The sequence below is a fragment of the Oncorhynchus nerka genome, linkage group LG18 (assembly GCF_034236695.1).
Source record: "Oncorhynchus nerka isolate Pitt River linkage group LG18, Oner_Uvic_2.0, whole genome shotgun sequence".
Lineage (NCBI taxonomy): Eukaryota > Metazoa > Chordata > Actinopteri > Salmoniformes > Salmonidae > Oncorhynchus > Oncorhynchus nerka.
This window is the reverse complement of record NC_088413.1, coordinates 25426699-25438749: the sequence shown is the minus strand read 5'-3', so window position 1 is coordinate 25438749 and position 12051 is coordinate 25426699. Positions and strand designations below refer to the sequence as shown.

The 12051-nt window shown below is 50.0% G+C and overlaps 1 protein-coding gene across 9 annotated transcripts in view; it reads left to right on the top strand.

Annotated features, from left to right (window-relative positions):
- The window catches only part of LOC115145578 (type II inositol 3,4-bisphosphate 4-phosphatase-like), a 406180-nt gene that overhangs the window by 326115 nt on the left and 68014 nt on the right, over window positions 1-12051 (top strand). For all 9 annotated transcript variants that reach the window (XM_065003896.1, XM_065003895.1, XM_065003893.1 and 6 more), the window contains 2 exons: window positions 2478-2586; window positions 11677-11860. In XM_065003896.1, coding sequence (XP_064859968.1) covers window positions 2478-2586; window positions 11677-11860 — 293 coding nt within the window. The remainder of the gene's footprint in view (window positions 1-2477; window positions 2587-11676; window positions 11861-12051) is intronic.

Below are 12051 nucleotides of genomic sequence, written 5' to 3'. Positions count from 1 at the left end.
CTCTGGGATGAGCTCAATAACTGCAAACGCACTAGCTCCTGGGGAATGTTCCTCAGTTTCGAGTTGTCTCGCCGTTTGATTGATTGTAAAGTTGAAGGCTAGACAAGCCTTGACACAGATCTCGACCACTCTGCACATCAGGGACAATAAGGAGAATAAGGGGAATGGAGCTGTTAGCGAAAACCATGACCACTGACTGACTGGTCAAAAAGAAGGGTTAGTCAGAAGTCTACCACCCCTGAGAAAGAGGGAGAATGTGTTGAAAGAGATCGTTCCTGGTTCAGTTCAGCTTGGTCTCTGCTGCCAAGTTTCCAGAAGACACAATAAAATGGCTTCCACGTAGTCTAGTCGGGGGCTTCCACGTACTCTAGTCTGGTCACTCCCTTGGGCAGTTGTTTCCTTTGGGGTGAAAAACGATTCACTTTGACTTTGTCCATCCATGTAAATGACATCAACGTCCTTTCTATTAGTCACCTAGTTTTCTGTGCTTGTCAGTAATTATAGTTGTATTTCCTCTAGTTTGGTCTTTCTTTCCTCCCAAACAAACCAAACCAAACCATGCATAGCTTTTTCATTTGGATTTGCGTTCCACTATTGATCATGTAGTGAGAGAATGAGAGAAGGTGACGCTACTAGCAACTGGCTTGCGTGGGAGCACAGTATGACGACTCAGTCACCATTTATGGCATTGTTTGAACGACAGACCATCTAGGGGTGATCACATCTGTGGCCATCTCGAGGAAGAGACATTCCCACAGATGTCCTAGGGTCACTGAAGCCAGGAGAGGTGAAAAGACGGACTTGAATCAACGATATTCATGTTTGGATTGTTTCAAGAGTTCAGGACGAGCTACGAAGGTTGACATGTTTCAGTCGTAAGTGTATGGATTTATTGCTACAGAGAAACTGTCGTTCTGTTCGTCGGACGGCGGATAGTTCAAAGAAGAGCAACACAGGTCTTATCATACGTTGTTGAGGGGTGGTGATTAGACCTGAGAATGTGTGGGTTTTCATGTCTTTGTTGTACTGTTTGGGGCCATCAAAGTGATGTTAATTAGACAATAGGAGATCCAGGGAATTGGCGCTCTTGGAAGAATAAAAGTTGAGTTTTAACTTAGATCATGGAGTCATTGGTTAACCTGATATACGTTGGTACTGTCGTGGTGAATATTCCATGCTGTTAAGACTTATTGTTAAAAGGATATTTTGTATCCTTTTAATCGTGAAGATTTCTGGTGTGTGTCATTTGCAAATTGCATTCTTATTGCGTAACTGTAATAAATGTGATTACTTTTAAATGGATACGAACCGCAGTCCTCACATTTTTGAGTAATTTTCCTTGAATTATTATTTGGTGAAATGTTTAATGGTAAATGTTATTCACAATACTCATAGCATAAATCCTTGGTCTAACTGTGCTAGGGTTAACTCAATAATAACTCTACTTAATGCTAAGACATTGATTGCAAGATATTAGCACCTTGTTCCTCAGCCTGTCAATAATTGCAGAGTAAGGAAACAGTGTTAAACTCCATTTGGGCTATGTAAAAGGGACATTTTATCTCCCTTAACCCATTCCCATGTCCTGTTTAAGTAAGTATGAATTATTCAAATGTATCTCACCGGCCCGCAATAATTTCTCCTCCCAGGGAGAGAAAGACAGCCCCCCCCCACCCTACGGTTCTCCAGTCGATTTATGGGGGCGGAGAAGGGACACACTAGGAAATCAGCTAGAGCAAATTGGCCCGTGTGAGTGATGTTGTCGGCTCACCATTGTATTTCATTGTGTCGCTGTATGTTGTGAGGCAGTAGCCAATTAAGGGGAACTTGGAAGTTTGAGAACCCAGGGGCTGAGCAGGGAGAGGTGGGGGACAATGGGGGACAATGGGGGCCATGTTGGCAACCATGGGATCATTAAGACGGAAGCGTGGGGCGAGTGCCAACCAATACCCTTCCCAACCTTCACATTCAGAGCAGCTCTGTCAGTAATGCTGTCGACGGGACTTCTGAAACAGGACTTTCTGTGGCGGCTGGCTGGTCTGCCGTCCCAGAGGCCATTCGTTAGCTGTCCTCCACCGCACTAAACCACCACAGTGGAGGATTCACGCACGCACGCACACGCACGCACACACACACACACACACACACACACACACACACACACACACACACACACACACACACACACACACACACACACACATCACCACCTCTCCTCAGTCCACACTACTGTCAGACCTCATTACACATTCCAACAAAACCTTGTATGACTATTTTCCTGCGTCACAATTTTCCACCTTCCTTCTGAGGAAAAAAAGTTTATAGAAGTCTCATGTTTGTCTTTTTCTCAAACCCTCCCCTCCTTCTTGACCCCCCCCCCTTCTTCATGTTCCCATCCCTTCCTCTCTACTTGGTGTATTGTACTGTACAACACAGTTCCCGCTAACCCCAGGCGGGACACCTTCTTGCCTCCCCAGATGCATTCTATGACGTGATCACGGTGGGGGCTCCAGCGGCCCACTTCCAGGGCTTTAAGGGCGGAGGGCTGCAGCGACTACTGAGCAGACATGAGGCAGAGAAGAAGAGGTGAGACAGCCTCATTATACAACACATACCATGCAGCAGAGACAGGGCTGCCTTGGAAAATAGATTCGTACCCAAATGCAACCCTCCTAAAAAAAAAAAAAACATTAAAGTGGCTTTGTCCAAAAAGGCACTATATTCCATGTATAGTACAGTGCACTACTTTTGGCCTGGGTATGGGGTGCCATTTTGGATTGGCCCACTTTAAGGTGGAGAGGTATAGGATACTAACAGAGAAGGATGGATGTAAGTCTGTCTCTGACTGGATTTCATGTGAGGCTTGTTCTGCTAACGACAGGTGAATGTAGCAGGGCCAGCATTGGTAGTGACAGATTCATTTGCTCCTGACATCAGGATTTGATTTGTGCAAGTAGGGCTAGGCTACACAGTACTGTTAGTGACAGCTGAGCTGGGAGGTTTGACTCAATTGGGATCTGCTCTGTTTGCCACTGACGGCTATATTTGCCTGGAGGGGCGTAGGCCCTAATGCCGATGAGACTGTTGACTGACTCAGGCTTTTTGTATTTACTCACCGGCTTCTCTCTCTATGCGGTGGCCATTTTGGATCTTCCAGGTCCCTTCGCAATAACCCTGAGTTGTCCCTATTGACACTCCGAGAGACTGTGATTGAATTGTGTCTGTTTGATTCAATTACCTAGCGCCCATCTCGGGCTGTGGCTGTGTGCATGATGTAGAGTCTCTCTCTCTCTCTGACGGAGAAGACATGTCTAATTGGTATGTTCTCATCGAGCGGGGCCGTCACAGGCCTGACAAACACCCCGATGGGGGTAATATAGTGATGTAGTTGAACTGAGAACAGTGACAGTACAGTAACAGTCCCAACCACCATCCCCCCATAGCTATTCATAAAACGTCTCATAGTAAGAAGTGCTGATCTAGGATCAGGCCCTCCCTCGTCCATTTCATCGAATTCGATATTAGGTAAAATGCTAAACTGATCCTAGATCAGCACTCTCACTCTGAGACGTTTTAAGAATACAGCTTGGCCCTGGGGTCGTTAATCAAGATGGCTGCCTTAATGTCCTCCGATCTGAGATCAGCGTTTTGTATCTTGTCGACGTTTGCCCTTCCCATGCTGTATGATGGAGGGGGGTTGTCATGGGTTCAACATGTGCCCACTTGAGTGATGCCTGAGGAAATGAGAAGTGATTTTCCCCAAAGCTTCTCTGTCGAGTGCCGAGTCATTACGGACCATGTCAGAGCCAATTAGTTACACTGAGTTTAGAGCTCAACAAAGAAGAGGAGATGGAGATAAAGAAAGAAAGAAAGAAAGAATGAAACTGAAAGAAAATAAGTTTGAAGAAAAATAAGTTAGAACTGCACAAGCGAATTTGCCCAGTAGTCAACGCTTATCTGCTAGCAAACACTACGATAAGAGTTAGCATATTTTGGGACGAAGAGTAAAAGTGAAGTAAAATCAATTGCTTTAAAAGAGAGATTAGACTGGGAGTACCCAACTCCCGTACTTTTTTTGTCTCATATTTGACTTAGCTAACAACTCCCGTACGGGCTCGGGAGAGACGAAGGTTGAAAGTCATGCGTCCTCCGATACACAACCCAAACAAACAAGCCGCACCGCTTCTTAACACAGCGCGCATCCAACCCGGAAGCCAGCCGCACCAATGTGTCGGAGGAAACACCATGGACCTGGCAACCTTGGTTAGCGCGCACTGCGCCCGGCCCGCCACAGGAGTCGCTGATGCGCGATGAGACAAGGATATCCCTACCAGCCAAGCCCTCCCTAACCCGGACGACGCTAGGCCAATTGTGTGTCGCCCCACGGACCTCCTGGGGAGCCTGGGCGCGAACCCAGAGTCTCTGGTGGCACAGCTGGCGCAGCAGTATAGCGCCCTTAACCACTGCGCCACCCGGGAGGCCCAGGACACTTTTATTTTGACTCAAGCATATCTGCCAAGAGGTGCTCTTCAATGTGCTGTTGAAGACCGTGTTTAGTGTTTTGAAATAAATTGAAATGAAGTCATGTTATGAAAATAGATAGTGAGGTTAGACCTAATCTGTAGACACACACAGACAGACACCCTGCCTTTGAACAAGAGCCTTTTGTAATCGTCTTTGATTAAAGGGAACAATAGTCTAGATGTGAGACTTGACTGTTCAATGACATATAAATGAATCAAAGGGAGGAGAGGAAAAATGAAAAACCTGGAGGTGGAACCAGGAGGGCAAAAAAAGAGCCATTCATCTCGGGCACCTAGAGGAGGGGAAGAGGGAGACGAGAGGGGAGAGGGAGGGGGAGAGGAGAGGAGGGGAGAGGAGAGGAGAGAGGAGGGGAGAGGAGAGGAGGGGAAGGGGGAGACGAGAGAGGGGAGAGGGAGGGGGAGAGGGAGAGGAGGGGGAGAGGAGAGAGGGGAGAGGGAGGGGGAGAGGAGAGGAGAGAGCAGGGATGGATGGAGGGGGAGACGAGAGGGGAGAAGGAGGGGGAGAGGAGAGGAGAGCGGAGAGGGAGGGAGAGGAGGGGAGAGGGAGGGGAGAGAGAGGGGAGAGGGAGGGGGAGAGGAGAGGAGAGAGCAGGGATGGATGGAGGGAGGGGAGAGGAGAGAGGAGGGGAGAGTTGAGAGGCAGGGGGAGAGAGAGAGCAGGGATGGATGGAGGGAGGGGGAGAGGAGAGGGAGGGGGAGAGGAGAGAGGGAGAGGGAGGGGAGAGAGGGGTGAGGGAGGGGGAGAGGAGAGGAGAGAGCAGGGATGGATGGAGGGAGGGAGAGGGGAGAGAGGAGGGAGAGTGGAGAGGGAGGGGAGAGGAGAGAGCAGGGATGGATGGAGGAGGGAGAGGAGAGAGGGAGAGTGGAGAGGGAGAGGAGAGCGGAGAGGAGAAGAGAGGAGGGGAGAGCGGAGAGGGAGGAGAGAGAGGCGGGCTGAGTGGGAGCGGAGAGGGAGGGGAGGAGGGGAGAGGGGAGGGCGGAGAGGGAGGAGGAGAGGGAGGGGAGAGGAGGGGAGAGGGAGGAGGAGAGAGGAGGGGAGAGCGGAGAGGGAGGGGAGAGCGAGAGGGTGGGGAGAGCGGAGAGGGAGGAGAGAGGAGGGGAGAGCGGAGAGGGAGGAGAGAGGAGGAAGAGAGCGGAGAGGGAGGGGAGAGCGGAGAGGGAGGAGAGAGGAGGGGAGAGCGGAGAGGGAGGAGAGAGGAGGGGAGAGCGGAGAGGGAGGGAGAGGGAGGAGAGAGAGGAGGGGAGAGCGGAGAGGGAGGGGAGAGGGAGGAGAGAGGAGGGGAGCGGAGGGGAGAGCGGATAGGGGAGGAGAGAGGAGAGGAGAGCGGAGAGGGAGGAGAGAGGAGGGGAGAGCGGAGAGGGAGGGGAGAGCGGAGGGGAGAGCGGATAGGGAGGAGAGAGGAGGGGAGAGCGGAGAGGGGAGGAGAGAGGAGGGGAGAGCGGAGAGGAGGGGAGAGCGGAGAGGGAGGGAGAGAGGAGGAGGGGAGAGGGAGGGAGAGGGAGAGGAGAGGAGAGGAGAGAGCAGGGATGGATGGAGGGAGGGGAGACGAGAGAGGGGAGAGGGAGGGGAGAGGAGAGGAGAGAGCAGGGATGGATGGAGGGAGGAGAGAGAGGGGAGAGTGGAGAGGGAGGGGAGAGCGGAGAGGAGAGCGGAGAGGGAGGAGAGAGGAGGGGAGAGCGGAGAGGGAGCGGAGAGGGAGCGGAGAGGGAGAGAGAGAGAGGGGAGAGCGGAGAGGAGGGAGAGGGAAAGAGAGAGGGAGGGGAGAGAGGGAGAGGGAGGGAGGAGAGCGGAGAGGGAGGGGAGAGAGGGAGAGGGAGGAGAGGGGAGGGGAGAGCGGAGAGGGAGGAGAGAGGAGGGGAGAGCTGAGAGGGAGGGGAGAGCGGAGAGGGAGGGGAGAGGGAGGGAGAGCGGAGAGGGAGGGGAGAGCGGAGAGAAAGGAGAGAGGAGGGGAGAGCGGAGAGGGAGGGGAGAGCGGAGAGGGAGCGGAGGGAGGAGAGAGAGGGGAGAGTGGAGAGGGGAGGAGAGAGGAGGGGAGAGTGGAGAGGGAGGGAGAGGGAGGGGAGAGCGGAGAGTGAGGGAGAGCGGAGAGGGAGGAGAAAGGAGGGGAGAGCGGAGAGGGAGGAGTGAGGAGGAGAGAGCGGAGAGGGAGGAGAGCGGAGGGGAGAGCGGAGAGGAGAGGGGGGAGGAGGAGGAGGAGGAGAGAGCGGAAAGGGAGGGGAGAGCGGAGGGGAGAGCGGAGAGGAGAGCGGAGAGGGGAGAGCGGAGAGGGAGGGAGAGCGGAGAGGGAGGGGAGAGAGGAGAGCGGAGAGGAGGGGAGAGCGGAGAGGGAGAGGAGAGCGGAGAGGGAGGGGAGAGTGGGGAGGAGAGCGGAGAGGGAGGGAGAGGAGAGGGAGGGGAGAGCGAAGAGGGAGGAGAGATGAGGGGAGAGCGGAGAGGGAGGGGAGAGCGGAGGGGAGAGCGGAGAGGGAGGGGAGGGAGAAGGGTTGGGGTGGAGATGGGAGAGATGGTGAAGAGAGAGAGTGGGTAGGGAAGGAAGCGGGGATAGAAGATGAGTGTGCAAAAGAGAGGGATGCGAGAGAGGGTGAGAGATGGGGAGAGGGAGAGAGAGCGGGATGGGAGCAACAGCCAGAGCCAGCGGTATCTTCTTAGTATGGGGCCTTGAAAGGAAGTTAAATTAACAGCTGCACTTCGGGCCCCATCAGTATCCTACAAAGCTATTTACATACAGGGCAGGTGCATTTAGCTTTCATTAATGCCTTCCACCCAAATGGCTGTTTGAAAAGTCACCCATTTTCTTCTTTCCTTCTTTTTAATTGAACCCTGTAGACGTTGCAGACTAATCTTTCTTTAACAAGCCACTCCTTTGAATCATTTGGCTTTTTGTACAGTGATAAGAGACGCTTACTTTGGCTGGAGCCCAGGTTTATTTAATGTGCATCATCAGGATCTGTAAGGGGGAACACTGCTGGGCTGAGGTTGAAGCACTTCTTGTTTTTATACAGTACTCTCTCGCTCTCTCGTTCTCTCTCTCTCCAATTGTGTGTGTGTGTGTGTGTGTGTGTGTGTGTGTGTGTGTGTGTGTGTGTGTGTGTGTGTGTGTGTGTGTGTGTGTGTGTGTGTGTGTGTGTGTGTGTGTGTGTGTGTGCGCTTCTGTGTACATGCACTGGGCCCCAGCATGAGGGCTGCGCCAGCTTATGAGGTCAGGTGTAGTGTGTGTGTATGTGTGCAGGCTGTGCTGTGCTGTGTTGCTCCTTCACTGTTCGCACTGCCGAGTATCTGACCTTTATTGTTGTGGGGCCGCCGTCTGCTCAGGCAACACTGCCTAATGGTCATTTTGGGGTGTGGAGGGGAGCAGCAGTCACAGCAGGTACAGTTTGGTTCAGGCTACAATACATACACCTAATAGAGTCCCCTGATGTCAAGGTTTAACTTCACTTGCAAAACTCTGTCCAACTAAATAGGGTGTGTGTGTGTGTGTGTGTGTGTGTGTGTGTGTGTGTGTGTGTGTGTGTGTGTGTGTGTGTGTGTGTGTGTGTGTGTGTGTGTGTGTGTGTGTGTGTGTGTGTTATTCCCAGGTGTTAGTTGAAACAGACAGATGCCTATTGGTTTCAAAGAGAGGACCTTGGCAGTTTTTTTATTGTATTTAACCAGGTAGGCTAGTTGAGAACAAGTTCTCATTTACAACGGCGACCTGGCCAAGATAAAGCAAAGCAGTGGACACAAACAACACAGAGTTACACATAAACAAACGTACAGTCAATAACACAATAGAAAAATCTATATACAGTGTGTGCAAATGTAGTAAGATTAGGGAGGTAAGGCAGTAAATAGGTCATAGTGGTGAAATAATTACAATTTATCAATGAAACACTGGAGTGATAGATGTGCAAGTAGAGATACTGGGGTGCAAAGGAGCTAAATAAGTTGCGTACTAGAACCAATAGTGAACTGATTAACACTATCTTGTTCAAACACAGGCTGTTCTGGCATCAGGCTGTCTGTCTGTGTGATGGAGAAGGGCAGTAGCCCTGGTCAGATGTAAGAAACTGTGCATTTCATTTCATATTACTATGCTCCTGTCCTCCTATATGATAGTGTGGGCACTGAAATCAGTGCCTAGAGAGTGGCTGTTGATCCTAGTCTGATTTGAGAAACAGTTCTAAGATTAGTTGCTATCCAGCACTGTCTTACGACAAACTGGGCTTTGGGGAACGAGACCTGAGTAACCAATGGACACAATCTTGTTCAAACACAGGCTGTTCTGGCATCAGTCTGGTGCAGGTTGTATGTCTGTTTGATGGAGGAGGACTTTGACAGTGGCCCTATTATTTGGTCTGCAATCAGTTGCATTCCAGCCTTGTCTCTATGACGGAGTGGGTTTTGGCAACAGCATTGGTCTGGTCAGGTCCACGCTGGTCTAGGATCAGTTGCTATCCAGTCCTCTCACTTATGACAGCGTGGGCATTGGCAGTAACCAGACTGGTCTAGGATCAGTTGCTATCCCGTCCTCTCACTTATGACAGAGTGGGCTTTGGCAGTGATCAGACTGGTCTAGGATCAGTTGCCTTACAGTGCCAGGCCTGTCTTTGTCTCAATGACAGAGTGTGTTTTTTGGCCCGAGGAGTTGTGGGCCTCAGTCCTGCCGTCCTCCGATGCAGTGTTCTGCTCCTGCTGGCTGTCAACAGCAGGCCTGGAAGCTCTTCATTAATTTCCTTCCCCACTATTAATTAGCCATGAGCCGGAGACACGGGCTTAATTAGAGAAGAGAGGCTGCTTCTTCTTCTTCTCCTCCTGTTTCTCTCTCCCTCTCTCCCTCTCATTACTGTCATAACCAATTCCCATTGATCGTTTAGGAACATCAAGGGAGGACGTTTTGCTAGACTGCTTACTATTTGCTAGTTTTGATAAGTCCTCCTAATAGGTCGGTCTAGTGGGTGGGTGGATGCTCCAGGGCGGAGAGCGAGGTGTGGGATAGCTAGCCCACTAGGGAGGCTGTGTCTGGGGGAGAGTTGGGTCGATAAAGACCCCCCCACCGCCCCCTCTTGGGAGGTTCTGGTTCTCTCAGATGTAACCTACCGGAGATATAAGATCATCTGCAGAGTAATAACGTGTATACAAACATGTATTTTACATTAAACTAGCTAGCTTGTGGCTCAGCAAATTGCCAGTAGACGCTAAGAAACACAGCCAAAATCCTTTGCTTCTTGATTAAACACCTAACAACAAATTCCTCCATCATTGTAAACAAGGATATTCCAGGTTGGGTGTCCATTTTCAAGCTTTTCCCTTAACAAGCAGGGTTTCTGTTCTCTTCACTGTGGTTGTCGGCAGCCATCTTGGCTTTGGTGGAAGCTAGCTTGCTTATTGGACTGACAGGACATCCTGATGAGGAATTTATGGTTTCCCTCCAATAACCAGCTCCGATAGCTCCAATAACCAGCTCCGGACCATGTGTAAACACTGATTATCCACAGCACAGGCTACCTAATGGCTGGATTTGTACTTATGGGTCAACAGTGTTGTTATGCAGCTGGAATTAGCTCATGAGTCTCTGTCTGCCTCACTCACTCACTCAGACAATGGCGTTTTTCCGGTGGTATTCTGTTTTATTGATCTTCTTCCATTTGTACCCTCCTTTATAATGTGGTAATATGAACTCCGACTCAAAGAGAATGCCCAAGTTTTAACGAAATGACTTACGTAAGTTATCATTCAAACAAATGTTGGCTTTTTTCCTAGTACTCCCTAGTAACTTCCCTAGTATTGACTATAGGCTACTTTGTAGAGATGGGATAAGATGGTACTGGATCTTATAAGAGGCTGAGTCTGATTGTCTATGGGCTGCAGCGGGTGGCCTATCTCCAGAGAACTCATTAGCTGTAATGACAAGGCCAGCATTTGTTAGCGCTAACCAATCAGATGCTACATTGGCAGCAGCTAGCTAGCCCCCAGTACACCTGAAGTAATAAAGGTCCCCAGGTTTTGGCACTGTACTGATGAAGCAGGTAGAGGATGTGTCATAAAAGATTGCTTTGAGGACTCTTCTTTTCTACTCGCTCTCTCGTTCTCAAGGCATTCACTCTTTCGGTCTTCAGTCAGTTATGCCTTGGGATCTGGCTCCAGGGTCTGGCCTACATACAGGCTGTTCAGAACTGAATCTAAACGAGCTGGGAGGGTTGACTGCCTCAAATCGCTGCCTCGTTAACGCACGCGCTTGGTTTGATGGCAGGAAATCACTGTGGAGAACTCAATGAAAGTCATTGAAACTTTACTTGAGGTGAACGTTTGATTGGGACTGATGTGCCCTGAATCTATGAACGGACAAAACACGTTTCATCTGAGGGTGAAACGCTTCCCTAAAAATGATTCATAATTTTCATCTGGCTGCAGATATTAATTAGGTGGTTTTAGATTGAAACGTTGGAAAGCATTGATCTATGATACAGTTTCAGGTAACTAGAGCAACATTTGACTTACTGTATCCAGACTATACCACACACTGTATTGTGGCGGTAATGATCCAACTAGAAAACGTTTACCAGTGGACTGTTTTTGATTACCCTGTTATCTAGACGACAAACCGATCCATAATCATCACTGTTCTAAATGGACAAAATCATTGTATGTGGAATGTATACGATCTGCTTACTAATGACATATAGGAACATGTCATGGGTTGGCTATTGATTGGAGGCAGAATGAGCTGAAATGAATCTGTTCTTGCAGGTGGTTTGCAATATGCCTGGACATTGGTTACTCTGTGGGTGGGTCATTGATTTAATCTAAATAACCCCCAGGCCCAGGTTCTGTCTACAGTATCATTGATCCATCTCCTTCGTTTCTCACTTCTCGCTCTCTCCGGTCAAGTTAGAAGAGTCAAATATAGTGAACTTCTGAGTATGTAAAATAGTTGAATATGTTTAGCACTGCTGAAACTAGCTGGATTCATACAGTCAAATTTAACCGCATGCAATAAATGGTAAAACCTGAGTTTTTACAATGTTTCTTATTTTATCAGTTTTTATCTACACTGCTGTCCTTTAAAATCTTGACCCTTTTTCTCTCTCTCTCTCTCTCTCTCTCTCTCTCTCTCTCTCTCTCTCTGTCTCTGTCTCTCCATCACCTCTCCAGTTTCAGCACAGCATACCAGTGCATCTACTACTCCCCGGAGCACACAGCCAAGGCCCAGGAGGTGTTGCACAGTGTGGGCCATCTCCAACCTCTCATCTCGGGCCTGGCAGACCAGCTGCTTCAGGCAGCACAGCAGCACTCCATGGCTGGGCTGAGGGAGGCACTCAAGACCCTGGCTGGAAAGGTGAGTAGGCCTCTACCACCACAACTATCAGAACCACCACCACCTACCAGCTCTTTCCTTGTTCCGTTCCCCACCATTTAGCTCCAAGCCTGGGGTGGGAGTGCTGCTTAGTGCCCTTGGCTGGATCTCTAGCCACACAGGTCTCCAACCATCACAAAATCTACCCCCTCTGTCCATGTTCCTTTCCCCCA